General features: G+C 44.5%; 1 protein-coding gene across 2 annotated transcripts in view; it reads left to right on the forward strand.

The window, feature by feature from the left end:
• Positions 1–21,279, forward strand: part of pdzrn3b (PDZ domain containing RING finger 3b) — a 408,275-nt gene that overhangs the window by 334,256 nt on the left and 52,740 nt on the right. For both annotated transcript variants that reach the window (XM_068051497.1, XM_068051498.1), the window contains exon 4: positions 8,904–9,157. In XM_068051497.1, coding sequence (XP_067907598.1) covers positions 8,904–9,157 — 254 coding nt within the window. The remainder of the gene's footprint in view (positions 1–8,903; positions 9,158–21,279) is intronic.

A 21,279-nucleotide genomic window follows, 5' to 3' on the forward strand; every position in this document is an offset into this window, starting at 1 on the left:
GAACTTTAAAATTACTGGCAAATAAAGCATTGATATTCAGTGTATTACTCATACCTATCCCCTCCTCCCACCGGCACCATCCTACACCTGTGTAGGGGCCCCAACAACCCCACTGCCTTGTGGGCGTCTCGGGAGAGACCAAGGCTAAGGGAGTAAACCCTAACAGAAAATCCGGAGCGGAACCCCGTAGGCGGTCATGTGTCACCTTTGGCATGTTTCCGGCAGTTCCTGCAGCCATACTGGTGCCAAACGTCGTGTCCTGCACTCCTTTGGACCCCACCAGAAAGGCCGAGAGGGGGGTTTTGACGACTGGGCAACTCTCAACCTCCATAAATTTGCCCAGGCATGCGCCATGGAGAGGTCACTCCATAGTTGCCTCACAGCGACTGAAACAACACGGAAGGCAGCAGTTACGGGTTATAAGTCCAGATAAATTGGCGTAGAAACTGGGCGCCACGGGTTGCCTTTGTCGGTGGGAGAGGTCATTGCACCTCACTGGACAGCTACCGCCCGCCTCAAACCGGGCAGCCCCCGGTCAATAAGGTTCTGTCCCGCCACAGTCTGCCTGCTTCAATGGGTGCTTGGAGCTCAGGGTCATTGCCCGAAAGGTGGACTGATACACCGCACCAAACAACATGAAAAAAGGAAAGAAGGTACCAGCCCTTCGCTTTGCAAGCTGGAACGTCAGAACTATGTGTCCTGGCCTGTCGGAAGACCTTACACAAATCAACGATTCTCGGAAGACCGCCATCATTAACAACGAGCTCAGTAGACTCAATGTGGACATTGCAGCACTTCAGGAGACTCGCCTCCCCGCGAGTGGCTCTCTAGCAGAGCAAGACTACACCTTCTTCTGGCAGGGCAGGGATCCTGAAGAACCAAGACAGCATGGAGTGGGCTTCGCCATCAGAAACTCCTTGCTCAGCATGATAGAGCCTCCCTCAAATGGCTCGGAACGCATACTGTCCATCCGACTGCTCACCACCTCTGGTCCAGTACACCTACTCAGCATCTATGCTCCAACACTCTGTTCCGCACCTGAAGCTAAAGACCAGTTCTATGAACAACTCCATAACATCATTAGCAGCATCCCCAACACCGAACACCTATTCCTGCTGGGGGACTTTAATGCCAGGGTTGGGGCCGACCATGACTCATGGCCCTCCTGCCTTGGGCGCTATGGCGTTGGAAGGATGAATGAGAACGGGCAGAGACTGCTTGAGTTGTGTACCTATCATAACCTCTGCATCACCAACTCGTTCTTTCACACTAAACCCTGTCACCAGGTTTCATGGAGGCACCCAAGATCACGTCGTTGGCACCAGCTAGACCTCATTGTCACAAGGCGAGCCGCCTTAAACAGTGTTCAAATCACACGCAGCTTCCACAGTGCGGACTGCGACACCGACCACTCCCTGGTGTGCAGCAAGGTTAGACTCAGACCAAAGAAGTTGCATCATTCCAAGCAGAAGGGCCACCCGCGCATCAACACGAGCAGAATTTCTCACCCACAGCTGTTACAAAAATTTCTAAATTCACTTGTAACAGCCCTTCAAAACACTCCCACAGGGGATGCTGAGACCAAGTGGGCCCACATCAGAGACGCCATCTATGAGTCAGCTTTGACCACCTACGGCAAAAGTGCGAAGAGAAATGCAGACTGGTTTCAATCTCATAATGAAGAGCTGGAACCTGTCATAGCCGCTAAGCGCATTGCACTTTTGAACTACAAGAAAGCCCCCAGCGATTTAACATCCGCAGCACTTAAAGCAGCCAGAAGTACTGCACAAAGAACAGCTAGGCGTTGCGCAAACGACTACTGGCAACACCTATGCAGTCATATTCAGCTGGCCTCAGACACCGGAAACATCAGAGGAATGTATGATGGCATGAAGAGAGCTCTTGGGCCAACCATCAAGAAGATCACCCCCCTCAAATCTAAATCGGGGGACATAATCACTGACCAACGCAAACAGATGGACCGCTGGGTTGAGCACTACCTAGAACTGTACTCCAGGGAGAATGCTGTCACTGAGACTGCCCTCAATGCAGCCCAGCCTCTACCAGTCATGGATGAGCTGGACATACAGCCAACCAAATCGGAACTCAGTGATGCCATTGATTCCCTAGCCAGCGGAAAAGCCCCTGGAAAGGACAGCATTACCCCTGAAATAATCAAGAGTGCCAAGCCTGCTATACTCTCAGCACTACATGAACTGCTATGCCTGTGCTGGGACGAGGGAGCAGTACCCCAGGACATGCGCGATGCCAACATCATCACCCTCTATAAAAACAAAGGTGACCGCGGTGACTGCAACAACTACCGTGGAATCTCCCTGCTCAGCATAGTGGGGAAAGTCTTTGCTCGAGTCGCTCTGAACAGGCTCCAGAAGCTGGCCGAGCGCGTCTACCCTGAGGCACAGTGTGGCTTTCGTGCAGAGAGATCGACTATTGACATGCTGTTCTCCCTTCGTCAGATACAGGAGAAATGCCGTGAACAACAGATGCCCCTCTACATTGCTTTCATTGATCTCACCAAAGCCTTTGACCTCGTCAGCAGACGTGGTCTCTTCAGACTACTAGAAAAGATCGGATGTCCACCAAAGCTACTAAGTATCATCACCTCATTCCATGACAATATGAAAGGCACAATTCAACATGGTGGCTCCTCATCAGAGCCCTTTCCTATCCTGAGTGGTGTGAAACAGGGCTGTGTTCTCGCACCCACACTTTTTGGGATTTTCTTCTCCCTGCTGCTTTCACATGCGTTCAAATCCTCTGAAGAAGGAATTTTCCTCCACACAAGATCAGGGGGCAGGTTGTTCAACCTTGCCCGTCTAAGAGCGAAGTCCAAAGTACGGAAAGTCCTCATCAGAGAACTCCTCTTTGCTGACGATGCTGCTTTAACATCTCACACTGAAGAATGCCTGCAGAGTCTCATCGACAGGTTTGCGTCTGCCTGCAATGAATTTGGCCTAACCATCAGCCTCAAGAAAACGAACATCATGGGGCAGGATGTCAGAAATGCTCCATCCATCAATATTGGCGACCACGCTCTGGAAGTGGTTCAAGAGTTCACCTACCTAGGCTCAACTATCACCAGTAACCTGTCTCTAGATGCAGAAATCAACAAGCGCATGGGTAAGGCTTCCACTGCTATGTTCAGACTGGCCAAGAGAGTGTGGGAAAATGGCGCACTGACACGGAACACAAAAGTCCGAGTGTATCAGGCCTGTGTCCTCAGTACCTTGCTCTACGGCAGCGAGGCCTGGACAACGTATGCCAGCCAAGAGCGACGTCTCAATTCATTCCATCTTCGCTGCCTTCGGAGAATACTTGGCATCAGGTGGCAGGACTATATCTCCAACACAGAAGTCCTTGAAGCGGCCAACATCCCCAGCTTATACACACTACTGAGTCAGCGGCGCTTGAGATGGCTTGGCCATGTGAGCCGCATGGAAGATGGCAGGATCCCCAAAGACACATTGTACAGCGAGCTCGCCACTGGTATCAGACCCACCGGCCGTCCATGTCTCCGTTATAAAGACGTCTGCAAACGCGACATGAAATCATGTGACATTGATCACAAGTCGTGGGAGTCAGTTGCCAGCATTCGCCAGAGCTGGCGGGCAGCCATAAAGACAGGGCTAAATTGCGGCGAGTCGAAGAGACTTAGTAGTTGGCAGGAAAAAAGACAGAGGCGCAAGGGGAGAGCCAACTGTGCAACAGCCCCAACAAACAAATTTCTCTGCAGCACCTGTGGAAGAGCCTGTCACTCCAGAATTGGCCTTTATAGCCACTCCAGGCGCTGCTTCACAAACCACTGACCACCTCCAGGCGCGTATCCATTGTCTCTCGAGATAAGGAGGCCCAAAAGAAAAGAAAAGAGCTCATACCTAAGTAGAGATCAGATAAAAATAGAATAGCTCTGAAAGAATAGTCTACTTGAAAGTATGCATGAGTATTTAAACTTCAAAGTTTTGGTATTCCAGTATTAAAGCAATCATAACTAATGTCGAAATGGTGTTCATCCTAAGGCAGGAGAATTGATTTCACAGAAACCATTTTACATTTTCAGTCAGGACAAAGGGATTATTGGTTAGCGTAGCACTGGAGATATTACTATGGAAACTCCTTGCTCAGTTCAGCAAATAACTATTGTTACAACTGAGGTGGGAGCAATGCACTGTCAATTCAGTCCCATCACTCTGCAGCATATTATTAAAGTTTTCCCACCCAAACAGCCAAATTAAACACTCTAGTAACCCATAGTATAAAACAGACCAAACCAGGTATCTTTAGACAACAACCAATTAACTATTAAAAAAAACTAAATCTTAAACACTATTAAGATAAACCTATGTCTTGAAGGCCTTATAACTTTTTATTTTAACCTAACTCCCCCATTCACACACATACATTCAAAACAGGCAACCAATTTTAAAAGTGGTGTTTTTAAAAATTATCTGTTTCTTAAGAATAAATAAATAAGTAGGTCATTATGGGTTACGTTCCAGATGAATGAGGTATTCTGATGTGAAAATAATCAAATGCCTCTCAAAGTCTTCACACGGATTTGATGAAACAGTCTGTTCTTGATAGGCATTCAAACTCTCCAGCTGCAGCAGGCATCTAACAGATCTTTAAACAATGAGCACAGCAATAGGTCGACTTGAATTTTAAAAACTGACAGTCTCTCAGTCGAAACCTTACTTCAAATTCCAGCAAACACAATCAGTCAAGAGAGATTCAATCTTGAAGCAAATACTGCCTGGCTTGGATGTAAAGAAAATGAGTTTTTCTACCTTCAGCAATACAAATGGTCTCTTCAAAAAAAAAGGGTTTTTTTCCTCCATAGACAATTAGCTTGGCTTGTAGCTCCTTGTAGAATTTTTGCTGAGAAAAATAGATAGCTCTTCAATAGCACGCATGCTGGGAGAGTCTCTCAAAACTGGTTTCAGCCAGTTTTTATACAGTCAATGTGAAACATTATACCATGTGACCTCTCCACTCTCCTGCTGTCACCTAGGTAACAAAATGTAGCTGGCACATTGTGCCTCAGAAATTCAAAAGCTTTTCTCCCTGTCTTAAAGGTGCAATATTTTTAATCCGAGGAGAAGATAAATACGGTTCGGTGATACTATGAAGAATATAAAGAGCTATGTATAATGAACGAGGAGGTTGCATTATTTAAGTCAGTCTGAATGGTCACTTGATTTACTTATATTTGAGAACAAGCCATCCAATTTGGACAATAAAGTCTTAAGTAGATTCCAAATCGAAGGATTATAAATTTAGTACAAAAAGGGAAAATGCTGGAAATACTCAGCAGGTCATGCAGTTTCTGTGGAGAGAAAAGCAGAGTTAATGTTTCAGGTCGATAACCTTTCATCAGAACTGGCAAAGATTAGAAATGTAATAGGTTTTGAGCAAGTGCAAGGGGGGAGAAGAAAATAAAGGAAGGTCTGTGATAGGGTGGCGGGCAGGAGACATTAAATGACAAAAAGTTTCATGGTACAAAGCTCTTACATTACATATTCAGTACTTGTTTCCTGGAAACACTTTGGCTTCACCAGGAATGTGCCTCGCTGCTGGATCTCACAGATCATTTCACCGGTGGACCATGCTGCTGCCAACAAACCAGGTAAGTTCGTATTTCTCAGTGCAGGCAGTGGCGAATGCCGCTGCTTCGCTGCTGACTGCAAAATCTGGACCAATAAAACATCCCAAGGTGCTTTACAAACAAAATATGACACCCCAAGCTACCGAAGGAGATACGAGGCCAGATAGCCAAAAACTTGGTCAAAGATGTAGTTTTAAGGAGCGTCTTAATGTTTAACTGGAGTAGATTAAGAAATCCAAGAAAGCAGTTGCGCTGTTAAGTTACGAATTCCAGCCTATGATCATCTCTTGGTGTAACATCTCAAAACCGGTTAATGAATCAGCTCTGATTGTTCATTTATGACGATGCCACTGTCACAACTTCAGTTACTGTCACTTCAAATACTACAAGGTTTGTTTTTATTTTAAAATAGGAACAAAAATTAAATTAACTACTTGGTCTTGTTAAGAGCAGTTTAGATTGACTAATTGACACAAAAATCCTTTGAAAACAGACTTGCTGAGCAATAGGTGAAATAGTGTTGTGTGTTTGTCAGTGACCCTCCATAATGTATTAGATATTTGGGCTAGACATTTACTTGGTTATCCTTATGAGATTCTTGACAGCTGACTTTAAAAGGTCACAATTAAATTTCCAAAACACATGGAATGTATTTGGGAATTTGTAGTTGAACTGGTGAGTTAGAACCATTTTTAGAAGTATCTTTCAAAAAGGTAAGATTGAGATTTGAAAATTTCATTGAGGGTTCATTTCACACCTTTCAAATTATCTTTAAAGAGCAACTGCACGCTAATTAATTAACTGTGGATTAGATGAAAGGTCATGTACTTTGGTAATGTTGTGCACATTCAACTAAACAAAGCTACTGGTATCAAAAACTCCATAAAAATCGTTCTGGTTCATTAAGAGTGATTTATTTTCTCTCTTTTGTTATATTGAATGACTTATCGCAGTGCAGCCAGAGGACTAATATCTCATGAATTTGTGAGAATTGTTACAAGTACAGAAGTACTTGTAGAATTAGTACTGAGAATCCTCAACAGGAAGCCAGAGGTTTACCATAGCGTACTGTGTGTTTTAATGACCATGTTCAAATGATGGTTAAGGCTGTACTTAAACATTATATAATGGACAGAGCTTCAGAGTACAACTGAAAAACAAATTCAGTGGTTGTTAATGAAAATTCAGGACAGATGTCAGGAACTATTTCATTACTTGGACGATGATCCCTGGAGGCTGGAATGAGTTATCAGGAAATTTGGTTAAGGCTAAGAATCGCAACTCATTGAAAGAAATAGCTAGATACTGTAATAAATTTGTATTCTAGAAGGATGAATTAAAAAAGTAAAAAGGGGGGGTTTATGGGGGTGGTGTGGATGAAGGGCCTTCAGTCAAACCTATCTTATGGCAACACTGACTTAAATTGGCTAAGATGCAATGTAGATCTTTTGGATGGATAGGGGATCTGGGGAGAGAAATGTGTTGAGAGTGTTTATGAAATCAGTAACATATTTGTTCAAGGCAAATCGTGTTGGATTAACTTGATCAAGTGCTTTATTGAAGTAACAGAAAGGGTTGATGATGGTAGTGCAGTTGATGCTGTTTATATGGACTTTCAAAAGGCGTTTGACACAGTAGTACATAGACTTGTTAGCAAAATTAAAGCCTATGGGATTAAAGGGATTGTGATAGCATGGATACAAAATTGGCGAAGAGACAGAAAGCAGGAAATAGTGTTGAACCGTTGTTTTTGAGACTGGAGTTCTGTTCCCCAGGGATCAATGTTAGTGGCCTCGACTTGGTTATACAGGGCATGATTTCAATGATTGTAGATGATATGAAAATCAGAAATGTAATAAACTGTGAGGAGGATAGTAACAGACTTCAGGAGGAAATAGGCTGGTGAAATAAGCAGGCATCTGGCAGATAAAATTTAATGCAGAGAAGTGTGAAGTAATACATTTTGGTAGCAGAACAAGGAGAGGCAATATGAGCAAAAGGGTAAAATTTAAAGGGGGTACAGGAACAAAAAGACCTGGGGCATATGTAGACAAATCTTTGAAGCTGGCAGGACAAATTGAGAAGGCTGTTAAAAAAGCATATAGGATCATTGGCTTTATTAATGGAGGAATAGAATACAATAGCAAGGAAGTTATGCTACATCTTTATAACACACTGGTTAGGCCTCAGCTATAGTATTGTGTTCACTTTTAGGTGCCACAATTTAGGAAGGATGCCAAGGCCTGAAGAAGGTGCAGAAGAAATTTAGTAGAATGGTACCAGGGATGAGGGACTTCAGCTATGTGAAGAGAGTAAACAGCTTCTTTAGTTAGAGTTGTTCTCATTAGAGCAGAGAAGGTTAAGAGGAGATTTGATTGTGGTTTCAAAATCATGAATGGTTTTAATAGAGTAAATAAGGAGAAACTGTTTCCAGTGACAGAAGGGCCAGTAACCAGAGGACACAGATTTAAGATAATTGGCAAATGAACCAGAGGTGACGTGAAGAAGCATTTTTTTTTTTACTTAGCATGTTGTTGTGATCTGGAATGCACTTCCTGAAAGGGTGGTGGAATCAGATTCAGTTGTAATGTTCGAAAGAGAACTGGATAAATACTTCAATGGAAAGAAGTTACAGCACTATGAGGAAAGAGCAGGGGTTTGGATTGATTGGATATCCCTACCAAAGAGCTGGCAAAGGCACGTTGAGCTGAAAGACCGTGTCCTGTGCTGTATAATTCTATGATAGCACAGAAGCTTCTCCAATATGACTTTTAAAAAAAAGTGAGAACCCTCATATTAATCCAATTGTTTGTTGCATTGGTTTAAAAAAATCTCACTTTACAATCTGAAATGACGATTCAGGTCCAGAGTTATAATTGTTAATTTGTCGGTCCACTGTTATTAATGTACATTTGCCTTCTAAGTTTAAGGTGCAGCTTGCCATGATTTACTACTCATGTTCAATATTCTGCATAAAATGATTTATTATTATGTTTGATTTCTTGGTATGGATGGAAGGCACTTCACTGCAACGTGTAAAATCAAAAATGTTGATGAAAATTGTTTTTGCTAGTAACGTGTCACATTATTGTGCTTGTCCAACTGTAATACAGATTTTTTGAACCACAAGTTATATCTTTTCACAATGCATATGCATAGAATATACAATGTGAGTGTCCCTATTCGTAACAGTAATTGTCTGGCTAGAATCATGCATGTATGTTCTTGTTACAGAAAGGATTTTATTATATCCTCATGGTTTTCAAATTTTATTTGACAGGTTAATGGTAAGGATTTATCCAGAGCCACCCATGAGCAGGCAGTTGAAGCATTTAGAACGGCCAAAGAACCCATTGTAGTACAAGTGTTGCGAAGAACTCCACGCACAAAAATTCTTAACCCATCCCATGAGTGTCAGCTGGTAGATATGGGCACGCAGACAGACATCACCTTTGAACACATCATGGCACTGGCTAAAATAAGACCACCTACGCCACCTGTTGTGGTACTGGAACAATACCTTTTGTCTGAAGAGTAAGTGTATGTTTATTATTATTACAATAAATGAATAAGGAGCAAAATAATATTTTCCATTTTCTCTAATGTGCAAAATTAAGTCAAATTGTGAAGCAAGTGCCCTGTTAGTTTATGTATAATTATGTATAAAAGAGCACAAATTAAGACAGTAGTTTGCTGGTCTGGAGGCAGTGCTGTTTTAATTGCTATCTCTAACTCATTTAAATCAGGTTAAACCACCATCAGTATGGGTTAGTAGGAAAACTATCAATTATTTTGAGATCCCTGAAGGTATTTCATTGTATTAGATTTTATTACACTTGGACAATAATTTATGTTCTAATTTTCTCAGTTTATTTTACAGCTATTGCTTGAAACCCCAGTATGTATTTCTTTGAAAGATTAGTTTCAATTTTGCAGGCTTTTTACTAATCTCACTGGATAACTTGTATTAAAAGACCACAAGCTGATGATTGTATGGAGAACTTACCTTTAATAAGAAACCTCAAAACAGTTAGAAAAATGTAGGTCTTTGAAAGAAACAATTTTGTTGAAATTTTTCACTGTAGCAGAAGATCAGTTTTCATTAATTCACACTTTTTTTGCACGGGAGTAAAAATACAAGAAAAAGATCAAAGCACTCTTTCAAAGGTTACATGCTGAGAAATTCGACGTGTGCCAAAAACAAGTGCAAAAGGGTGGTGGAAGCAGATTCAATAGTAACAGTAAAAAGAGAATTGGATAAATACTTGAAGGGAAAACTTTTACAGGGTTATGAGGAAAGAGCAGGGGAGTGGCATTAATTGGACAGCTCTACCAATGAGCCAGCACAGCCATAATGGGCCAAATGGCTCCTTCTGTGTTGTACTATTCATTGAAATCAGCAGAGCGATAGCACCCCTTGGCACTCCATGTCAGCTTGAGGCCCGGGCCAAATTCAGCTTTGGGCCTCATTTAAGTGCCAACTGCACCAAATTGGCACCCACTGCTGCGGTTCGCTGGTCGGGGAGGGCGGGAAATTGGCTGAATCCTTCATTGACCTGGTCAGCAGGTTGGGTCTGAGAGAAGGTGATCTCAGGAGCAGTGGGTTGTCTTTTTGTGGGTCCAGGAAGAGCACTCTGATTCCACTGAAAAATTGAAAATTTGGCACTCCCTCACCAGTAGAAGATACAGTATCAAACATGTCAATATTCTGTTTTTTATATACAATCTCTGCATGTACTTTGTTGGCTGTGAAATGCCTTGAAACATTCTGAGGTCACATGCTATACAGTTGGAAGTTCTTCACTTTTTTTTAGAAAAGCAAGAAAGAAAGCCAGATATTTGTCTAGGTCCTAAGTTGAAGGTTGAAGAGCAATTAAACTTTAATTTACCACGTTGTGCATAATTCCTTCACCAAACAATTAAACTGTGACTTGAAATTTTGTTTACTTAGCAAATTTGAACCTCAAAGGGATGCAGATTGGCCTTAGTAATGGAATAATATATTGAGTGTTACACAAAACACAATATGATAGTCTTATCCTAAAGAACAATGTATCATCCAAACGTCTATGAGCAATGTCTGACTATGCTTAATCAATACACTAAAAACAGTTAACTCGTGTGCGAATGTCATATTCCAGATATCATAAACATAGAAAATTTATGACTCAGGAGGAGGCCATTCCACCCATCGGCTGGGATTTTATCCGGACGATGGGAGTCTCGATGTCCAGAAAAAACAACGGCGAGAACCCCGCGTCGCCTCTTCTGTGGGAGGCCCACCAAATCTAGTGCCAATTAGGCACTTAAGTGGATAGCGGCGAGCCTTCCATGGGATCAAGGACCCTGGCGTGGAAGTCCTGCCCTCTGAGAGCTGCCAGCCAATCAGAGGCTGGCAGCTCTGTAATTGAGCACCGCAGTGGCTGTTGCTGATGGAGCAACTATCCGAGGCCCAGGAGCGGCGCAGGACCCAGGCCACATATAGGTCAGGGTGGGAGGGGTCTTGCGGGGGAGGGGGGTATGGGTGGTTCAGTAGCAAGGGCAGGGGTGTGGCTCACAGCGGGCCCTTCCCCCTTCCCAATGCCAGATCCCTCATTCAGGTACTGTATCTTTTAACGAGAGACCCCCCCCCACCACCCTCGGAGCTGGCAAGCAGCCCACACAGTTTTTCTTACCGTGCTTCCTGTGCGGTGATAGACCTGCCCGCCACAGGTTAATTGTGGTGGTGGCGGGATAAGGCCCTTAACTATTCACAGGTCTTGTCACCCTAGACTTCATTTTGGTCCCCCCCGCCACATCCCACCCAATTATATGCTCTCCCCACCTCCAAATCCACCGTGGGGGAGAACATAAAATTCCCCCCATTACGTTTGTGCCAAAATAGGGCTATCCATCCTAATCCCACTCTCCAGCCCTTGGTCCGTAGCCACGTAGGTCATGACACTTAAGTGCATGTCCAAGTATTTTTTAAATGCGATGAGGGTTTCTGCCCCTACCACTCTTTCAGGTAGGGAGTTCCCCCCATCACTCTCTGAGTGAAAAAAATTGCTCCTAAACTTCCGTCTAATCCTTCTGCCAATTACTTTAAATCTATTCCCCCTGGGTATTGACCTCTCTGCTAAGGGAAATAAGTGCTTTCTAACTACTCTATCTAGGCCCCCTCAAAATTTTGTACACCTCAATTAAATCTCCTCTCAGCCTCCTGTCTTCCTGCAGTCTGCAACTTTCTGCCTCACGATCAACCACATGACCAATTTTTGTATCGTCTGAAAACTTCTTAATCATGCCTTTTTCCAGTTGCAAAGTAATTGTTTGAAGAAGAAATCCAGTCACTTAATACTGGGTTCTTCTAAACTAAAGCCTGAAATTCACACGCATGTTCTATACTGTGAAGTTGCCACCTAACAAGAACTTTGATCAAAGTGCATTTACTTAACAATAGTTGGATTTCTGGTTCTAAAGCCTAAATCTCCATCAAAGCGGCAGAATAATACAGCATGCATTCTATGGTTTGACTCTGTTATCCTTCTAAAGCAGTGCATTATTCTTCTTACTGAGAGGTATCATGTATTGGTCAGGACCAGAGACACTGCATTGAACACTCAGTACTCTTTATCTATTTCCCTTGTGTTGGTGTTAGTAGCAATCTGTGACTTCTAAAGATTCAGAGGGGGTTTGAAACCAAGAGGGGAATTTTCTCAGGCAAGGTAGGGGGGGCGGGTTGTGTGTATGCAGGGAGTTGCACCCCCTAAAAGTGACGCCGGGTCGTGATCCCAACATCATCCTGCCCGCTTCCGGGTTTCACAGGGGCGGCATTGAAGGCAAGCGGGGAAACCCCCTTGCATCTGTCAAGTAAGTAATTAAGAAGAACTATTTTAACCCTTAATTCTGGATTTCCCAGCCGGGGCACGTGGTTTCCAACCTGTCAACAACTCGCCAGGGTCGCTGAGGCGAGTGCTCAGCGTGATGAGCCACCTCAGGCTCTCCTCCCACACCTACCTTTTGCCTGAGTAGGTTGACCTGTCAGTCATCTAATAATGTGCTGATCTGGAGCCAGCCAGCTACACTGGGATGCCCATTTGGCGCCCACAACCCACCACATTTATGTTAATTTGACCCGCCCCTCGAAATGGATTGGGTCATTTTAACATAGGTCGGCTAACTAGGTGCACACTGCCAATCAGCTGTTCAAGAGTTAAACACTCCCCCAATCTCCACCAGACAGAATGACTTCTTTCTGTATTATGTGGAATTTGTCTTGAAAGGTGCAGAATGAAGGCATCCCAAGGACAAATGGTCTGCTTTCGACCAGGGTTTCAGCTGAGCTGGACTAGGGAACTGACTCAACCCATAAAACTGAAGGGTTCCGAAGAAGGGTCACTGACCCGAAATGTTAACTCTGCTTCTCTTTTCACAGATGCTGCCAGACCTGCTGAGTGGTTCCAGCATTTCTTGTTTTTAGGTCAGCATTTACTGTTTTGTTGCATTACAGAAGTATTATCTGAGTTCATGTGATGAAGATTGAAACAACTTTTTCACTAGTTGTCAGCTGGGTGTCTGCTTGGAATTGTTCTATGGAAAATGAGGATTTTTGTTCTGGAGTTTGGAAGAAATTGTTATTTCCATTCCTGCCGCCTGCTGACACTATCGTTAACAGCTGTGGACACCTGGGGCCCAAATTGTTTGGCTGTTTGAGCTGGAACAGGAGGCCTGTCGTAACCCATAACTTGCAAAGGAGCATTAAAAATGAAGATTAGTTATTACACTTCAAAGAAGCATTTTACTGTTTTGATTAGTTATTTTATAGAACTGCATTCCAGTTGGCAAAATGTTCCCATTTGCTGTTTTGCAGCAGGTGGATGTTCAATGCAGTTACCAGCATTTACTATTATACTCATTTATTAGTTTGCTAAATAAAAATATCAAACTGGTTGAGGATATGTGGATAATCTAACAGTTTAAAATTATTCTAATGAATACTTCAAGATAACAATCTCTATGTTAGAAACAGTAAACTGTCCCAAAGAAATGCTGTCCAACCTCACATATCCAACCAGAGAATCTCCTCTTCTCCAGATTAAACTTTATACTAGACTGCAAAATGACTTTTTTGCAATACCTTGCATTATTAGTACAATAAAAACACAATTATATTTCCAGTTATTAGTTGTATGATTCATGTGAGAGTCCTGTGAGTTCTCCACAGATTACTTGACTGACATGCTGGGCTGCATTTTCACCATGGAGGCGAGAAACAGGAGCTGGATTTGTTTTCGGGTCAGAGACCCGGCTCCGGTGGGAAACTGATTAAAGCTCAGATTTTCATGTGGGTGAGCCCTTAACTGGATCTGGAGACGGGTTTCCTGTCCACTTAGAGCCAGTGGAGGTGGGAATGGAGGTTGGTCAGATGAAGTGTGGGGCTCATTTAGACTTCCCACTGCAGCCATCACTGTAGCTGCTGGTTGTCCCGAGGGAGAGATCAGAGATTTGTGCCAAAGCCTTCCACTGCACCAGAGGGAAACGAGATGTCACAGGGGAGCTGGAGGCCTGGTACCGGGGCAGGGCAGCCCCTCACCTCATCCATGCCAACCTGGTTCTAATGCTGGAGGCTGTGAGGGAGAGGAAGGAGGTCCTCTACCCAGAGGGTTGCAGGAGAAGGCTAGCTTGTTGTGCAGCACAGGCTCGCCTGTTTTCAGCGTCATCTCCCTCTGCTTCCAATTCCTCCTCCTCTCTTACCTCATGCTCCTCCCGCTATGAGCAATCTCCTTCCAGGGTCTTGCCATCCTCAAGGTCTGCTCCTCTCTGGAAGACCATGTTATGGAGAGCACAACAGACCACCACAATGACTGTGACTGAGGCCCTTGCAGGAGGGTATAGGAGGGCACCACCCAACCAGCCCAGCCGCTGGAAGGGCACCTTCAGAAGTGCGATGGCCTGCTCAATGGTTGTCCTGCTGAGCAGGTGGCATTGGTTGTATCGCCTCTGTACCTCTGTCTGGGGTTCCTGTAGAGGAGTCAATGGCCATCTCTTCAAGGGATTTCCCTTGTGCCCTCGGATCCATCCACGCACTTTGGGGGTTGGAGTGAAGATCTGAGGCAGCCTGGACTGGTGGAGGATATCAAGGCAGCATTTAACCGAATGTGGCATCAAGAAGCCCAGCCAAATTGAAGTCAATGGGAATCAGGTGGAAAACTCTCCTTTGGTTGGAGTCATACCTAGCACAAAAGAAGATGCTTGTGGTTGTTGGAGGCCAATCATCTCAACCCCAGGATATTGCTGCAGGAGTTCCTCAGGGAAGTGTACTTGGTCCAACCATCTTCAATTGCTTCATCAATGACCTTCGCTGTATCATAAGGTCAGAAGTGGGAATGTTCGCTGATGATTGTGCAAGGTTCAGTACCATTCACAACTCCTCAGATACTGAAGCAGTCCACGTCCATATGCAGCAAGACCTGGACAATATTGAGGCTTGTGCTGATAAGGGGCAAGTAACAATCGCACCACACAAGTGCCAGGCAATGACCATCTCCAATAAGAGAGAATCTAACCATCTCTGCTTGACATTCAATGGCATTACAATTGCTGAATCCCCACTATCAACATCCTGGGGGTTACCATTGACCAGAAACTGAACTGAAACAGTCACATAAATATTGTGGCTACAAGAACGGGTCAGAGGCTAGGAATTCTGTGGCAAATAACTCACCTCCTGACTCCCCAAAGCCTGTCCACCATCTACAAGGTACGTCAGGAGTGTGATGGAATACTCTCCACTTGCCTGAATGAGTGCAGCTCCAGCAATACTCAAGATGCTCGACACCATCCAGGACAAAGCAGCCCACTTGATTGGCACCCCGTCCACAACCTTAAATGGTCACTGCCTCCACCATTGATGCACACTGTCAGCAGTGTGTACCATATACAATATGCACTGCAGCAATTCACCATGCCTCCTTCGACAGCACCTTCCAAACCCGCGACCTCTTCCACCTAGAAGGACAAGGGCAGCAGACGCATGGGAACGTATCGCCATTCCTTCACTGTCACTGATCAAAATTCTGGAACTCCCTTCCTAGCAACACTGTGGGTTTACCTGCACCAGATGGACTGCAGCGGTTCAAGAAGGCAGCTCACCACCACCTTTACAAGGGCAATTAGGGATGGGGGCAACAAATGCTGACCTTGCCAGCAACGCCCACATCCATGAAACGAATAAAAAAAAGAAAAAGGATGAAGTAGTCATGGCAGCTGCCAGGAACGCAAGCCCACACATGGAGGAAGCTCTTGTTGTGGTTGCAGACCAGTTGGATGTTGAGGGAGTGGAAGCCCTTCCGTTGATGGAGCTCACTGACTGGTCACTGGGTGTCTTGATGGCCACATGGGTGCAATGGAGGTGAAACCCAATGCCCTTCATGCCTGGGCACAAAATCTGACAGTTTTGTCCCCATTGCCAGCTGGAACTTCCTTCTGGGCAAGTGGCTGCCCAGTTGTCCTTGACAGCCTTGCTTCAGTGATGCCAGAGGGGTGTCAACCTCGTTCAAAACCCGGGTGCTAAGTGTCCACTCTCCCTACCACCTGTGCAGTGGATTTACTATCCAGCTCTGGCAAAACGGACATCGGTGACCTGTGAGATGCAGAGGTGTGAAACCATTTTTGAGATGCCACTAAAGTCCACAGCTGATCCTTGGAAGGAGCCAGATGCTCAAGGCAACAGTGACTTTGGCAGCCACTGGGAAGGCATGGTGATCAGTGCTGCAAGATGCGAGGTCTTTGACGATGAGGGCATCGATGTCTGTGACTATCTGCCTGGAGAGTCACCACGTCCAGTGGCACAGGTTCTTGGTTATCTCCTGGTAGTTCCATCTTCGACAGTCAAGGGTTTGGTCTCCTTTGCTTTCCTGCCCTTCTTTCCTCCCGGGGCTCCGCCCGTCCTGCAGACGATGTTGCCCCTCATCGCCACTGGGCCCAAACTCTGACAGTCGTGTCCCATTGCCAGTTGGAGCCTTCTGGGCAAGTGGCTGCCCAATTGTCCGTGTTGTCAATGGTTTGGTTGTTTGGGCAAATGAAATTCAATCCAGAAAAGTGTGAGGTAATACCTTTGAGGAGGGCAAACAGAGCAAGGAATACACAATGAATTGAGAGGGGTAGAGGCTGTGAGAAACCTTGGAGTGCTTGTCCACAGGTCCCTGAGGTGTAGAATACAAAAGCAGGAATATAATGCTGTATAAAACACTGGTTGGGCCACAGCTGGCGTATGGCATACAGTTCTAGTCACCACATTGCAGGAAGGACCTAATTGCTCTGGACAGAGTACATAGGAGATTTACAAGAATGTTGCCTGGGCTGGAAAATTGCAGCTATGAGGAAAGATTGGATAGGATGGGGTTGTTTTCCTTAGAACAGAGGAGGCTGAGGGGTGACTTAATTGAGGTGCACAAAATTATGAGGAGTCTAAATCGAGAAGGCAGGAAGGACCTGTTTCCCCTAGTAGAAAGGTCAATTACATGTGGGCACAGATTTAAGGTGATTGGTAGAAGTATTAGAGGGGACATGAGGAAAAACCTTTTCAACCAGAGGATGATGGGTGTCTGGAATTCACTGCCCAGATCGGTGGTGGAGGCAGAAACCCACAACTCTTTTAAAAGGTACCTGGATCTGCACCTGAAATGCTGTAAACTGCAAGGCTATGCACCAAGTGCTGGAAGGTGGCATTAGAATGGGTGGCTAGTTTTTTCAGCCAGCGCTGAAACAGTGGACTGAATGGCCTCTTTCTGTGCCATAATGTTTCTATGTTTCTATGCTCCAGCGATGCCAGAATGGTGCCAACCCCGTTCAAAGCCCAGATGCTCTGCCTACCACCTGTGCAGTGCCAAGGACACCGCATTACCAAGTTCCCAGTCCCCCTTTGCCTTGCTGACCGTCTTATGGGGCCGAGGTGATGCCCTGGAGCAGCCATGGCTGGCTCCCCACTCTTTTCCTGCCTGCCTTCAGATAAACTGTTTCTGAAGGTGTGGCTAACCTGTCCAGGCTTTTAAAAAATTGAATTTGAAACCCTGACAAGCTCTTAAGGAGCTTTTCAACAGTATTAATTGGCCTTAATTGGAAGGAGAGTGGGATTTCTGTCCTGCCCTCCCCTGCCCTGGTGATTATTGCTGGCGCAGGTATTTTCAGGGCCCCCTGCCTCTGTTCCTGACTTCGAGGCGGGTTGGGGGGCCAAAACTTCAGCCCACTGTCACACTGGAAATTTCTATAATCTCAAATGAGTAGTCTTCCAGAGAAAAAAAATTCTTGATTAATGGCAGTGTATTCTGTATAAGCTTGGACGCATCTTTTATAATGGACTGTAACTTAAATTAATATAACCTTTTTTGTAAAATGCGTTACACCATGGAGCTGGAAATCCAAATTGCATAACATATAATCAAATTCTTTGTTTGGAGATGCTGAGTTTGTCCCCTAATTTTGAAGGCTCTTTTTGGGAGTGATGATTGCCTCCTGACGTTAAGTCCTGGGGAGTATTGTTATGTTTTTGGAATCTGTAAAGTTAAAAAAAAGTTTAAATTTATGGTCCAGATTTTGCAGTCGGCGGCAAAGAGACTGCACCCGCCACCGGCCTTGAAAAAATTCACTCACAAAGATCTAGCAATCTCTGTGAAGTGAATTTCACCTTTCCCGGCATTAATTTAACTCCTGTGTCAGCTATAGGGAATCTCTGGCATCCAGCACCAGTGATGTCATCAAGCAGGGTAAGCAGCAAATCAGAGTGAAAAATTCTCTCAGACAGCAAACTAGGAAATAAAAAGCACTGATTATCCATCATATTTTTAAGCATTTTACAGACAGCAAAATAAAGATTGGGACATACACATGGGATTAAGGTAGAAACTGAAATATCATAAATTGAAAAAGAAACAATGGAATTTTTATTATAATGGAGGAATTTAACATGGGCTAGAGAGGTTGTTTAGCAGTAATTATGACATTAAAACCCCAGATGCACATCATTCAACAAGGCGGAACTTTCTACAGTAAGATTAACAGCATGCAACTGGAAGTTCACATCAAATCAAGCAATTTTGAAGCTTTCCATTTGCACTCTATAGAGCAGAAGGGAATTCCTGACAGCAACTTCTGGATTTCCACATTTAATTGCGCATGTGTGGACACCAGAACTTGCTGTCAGTTTCACAGAATGATGAGGGCGGGCACTGATTGTTTTGCCATCATTACAAGCACAAGGTCTAGGCCAAAATATGGAGTACTAAATAGAGGGGAGTAGAATGTGTTATTATTTCCGCTCATACTACCTTATAACTCATTCAATATATTAGCTTAGCAACAGCCAGCTGTGAAAGCATTTACTGAATTGCACTGCATCCCCATTTATTCCGAATTGTATGTTATGAAGGTACAACATGAAAACTGCTCAAATCTGTTGTTAGTTGGTAATGGGTAGTTCTTGTTCTCTGGTATAGTTTTGACAATGAGGATGTGGTTTTGTCAGGCTCGGGTCAGGTTTTTTTTTGCAGACCCAAGCAGGCCTTTAGGAGTGAGTGGTTTACCACGTATGAGCAAATATTTACTGATGACGAGGTATGTGGTTTCTTTAATTGTTGAACTCTACTGTAAGGCCTACTCAGAGGTGTCTCAATAGAATATCAATATTTCATTCATTTCAAAGCAGCTTTAGAGAAATGTAATTATATATTTATATTTATATATTTATGTTTATTTCATAATTCATATTTTCAATATTTCAATAATACCAAAGATTATATGAATGGCAAAATTATCTCATAGGACTGTACACAGTGAAGTGCAGCAACAGCTCATGTGGCCATATGCTGTATAACGATCCTTGAGTATAGTTACACAAAGAATACTTATTTGCTCAGCCAGTATCCATTCTTAGAATCACAGAATCATAGAAAGTTTATGGCACAGAAAGAGGCCACTTCGTCCATCGTGTCTGCGTCGGCCAAAAAAAAAGGGCTACCCAGACTAATCCCACTTACCAGCATTTAGTCTGTAGCCCTGCAGGTTACAGCAGTTCAGGTGCACATCCAGGCACCTTTTAAATGAGATGAGGTTTTTTATCTGTATCATCCTTTCAGGCAGTGAGCTCTAGACCCCCACCACCCTCTCGGTGAAAAGATATTTCCTCATCTCCCCTCTAATTCTTCTACCAATCACTTTAAATCTATGCCCCCTAGTCGCTGAGCTCTCTACTAAGGTAAATAGGCCATTCACCTCTATCCAGGCCCCTCACAATTTTGTACATCTCAATCAAATCTCCCCTCAGCCTCCTCTGTTCCTAGGAGAACAACCCCAGCCTATCCAATCTTTCCTCATAGCTGCAATTTTCCAGTCCTGGAACATCCTCATAAATCTCCTCTGTACCCTCTCCAGTGCAATTGCGTCCTTTCTGTAATGAAGTGACCAGAACTGCACACAGTACTCAAGTTGTGGCCTAACTAATGTTTTATATAGTTCCAGCATAATTCCTATTCTTATATTCCCTGCCTCAGCTAATAAAGGAAAGGATTCCATATGCCTTCTTAACCACCTTATCGACCTGTCCTGCTATCTTCAGGGATCTGTGGACATTCACTCCAAGGTTCCTCACTTCCCCTGCAACTCTCAGTATCTTCCCATTTATTGGGCTGATTTTTGTTGAGCTCCCAATGTCGGACTCCGTAGAGGGAGGTGGAGGGGAGGTTGGACGATCACAGCGGTAGCCCGCTACGAAGCCCGATGCCGGGATTGCTGGGCCTGATCTTCCCAGCGATAGCGAGGCTCCATGGTGGCCCCCACCCTGCCGCTTGGCACCAGGACCCGACGTTAAATATTGAAATTAACTTTATGCATACATTTAAATCCAATTCCCTGCGATCTTAGCATCAGATCCAGATCATCAGTGCGACGGGCAGCACTTGTGCCTTCACATTTCCGTCCAGGGAAAGCTGGCACCATCGAGCTGAAGAAGGGGGATCGGAGCATTTTTAGTGTAGTGGAGGGGGGTGGGTCAACTCTGCATTTTTTGTGTATGGGGGGAAGGAGGGAGAGGGGTCAACTCTGCAATTTCAGTTTACTCGGGGGAGGGGCAAACATTTATTGCTAATGTTGTGTGGGTGGGAGGACGGTGGCAACCCTGCATTCTCTGAGCAAGGCTGACAGCCCTTTTAAAAATGGCACCAGCGCCTGCGCGGCGACAGCTGACATGTTCACTGTGTCGCCGTGGCTGCCCCCACCACGTGATTGGGGGGAGACGGCCACCCTGCATATTTAAATGAGCCGCGTTTGGAGTTTCAGAGGGAAATTAAAATATGGCCCATTCTGCATTTATTTCCCTTGTTTGACTTCCCCAAATGCATCACTTCGCACTTCTCTGGATTAAATTTCATTTGCCACTTTTCTGCCCACCAGACCAGTCCATTGATATTTTCCTGCAGTCGACAGTTATCCTCCTCGCTAACAACCACATGGCCAATTCTTGTGTCGTCTGCAAACTTCTTGATCATTTCCCTCTACATTTACATCCAAATAGTTAATACATACCACAAAAAGCAGGGGACCTCGTATCGAGTCCTGCGGAATGCCACTGGAAACAGCCTTCCAGTCACAAAATCATTCACCAGCAATTACCCTCTCTGTTT

Source organism: Heterodontus francisci, chromosome 19 (assembly GCF_036365525.1).
Source record: "Heterodontus francisci isolate sHetFra1 chromosome 19, sHetFra1.hap1, whole genome shotgun sequence".
NCBI lineage: Eukaryota > Metazoa > Chordata > Chondrichthyes > Heterodontiformes > Heterodontidae > Heterodontus > Heterodontus francisci.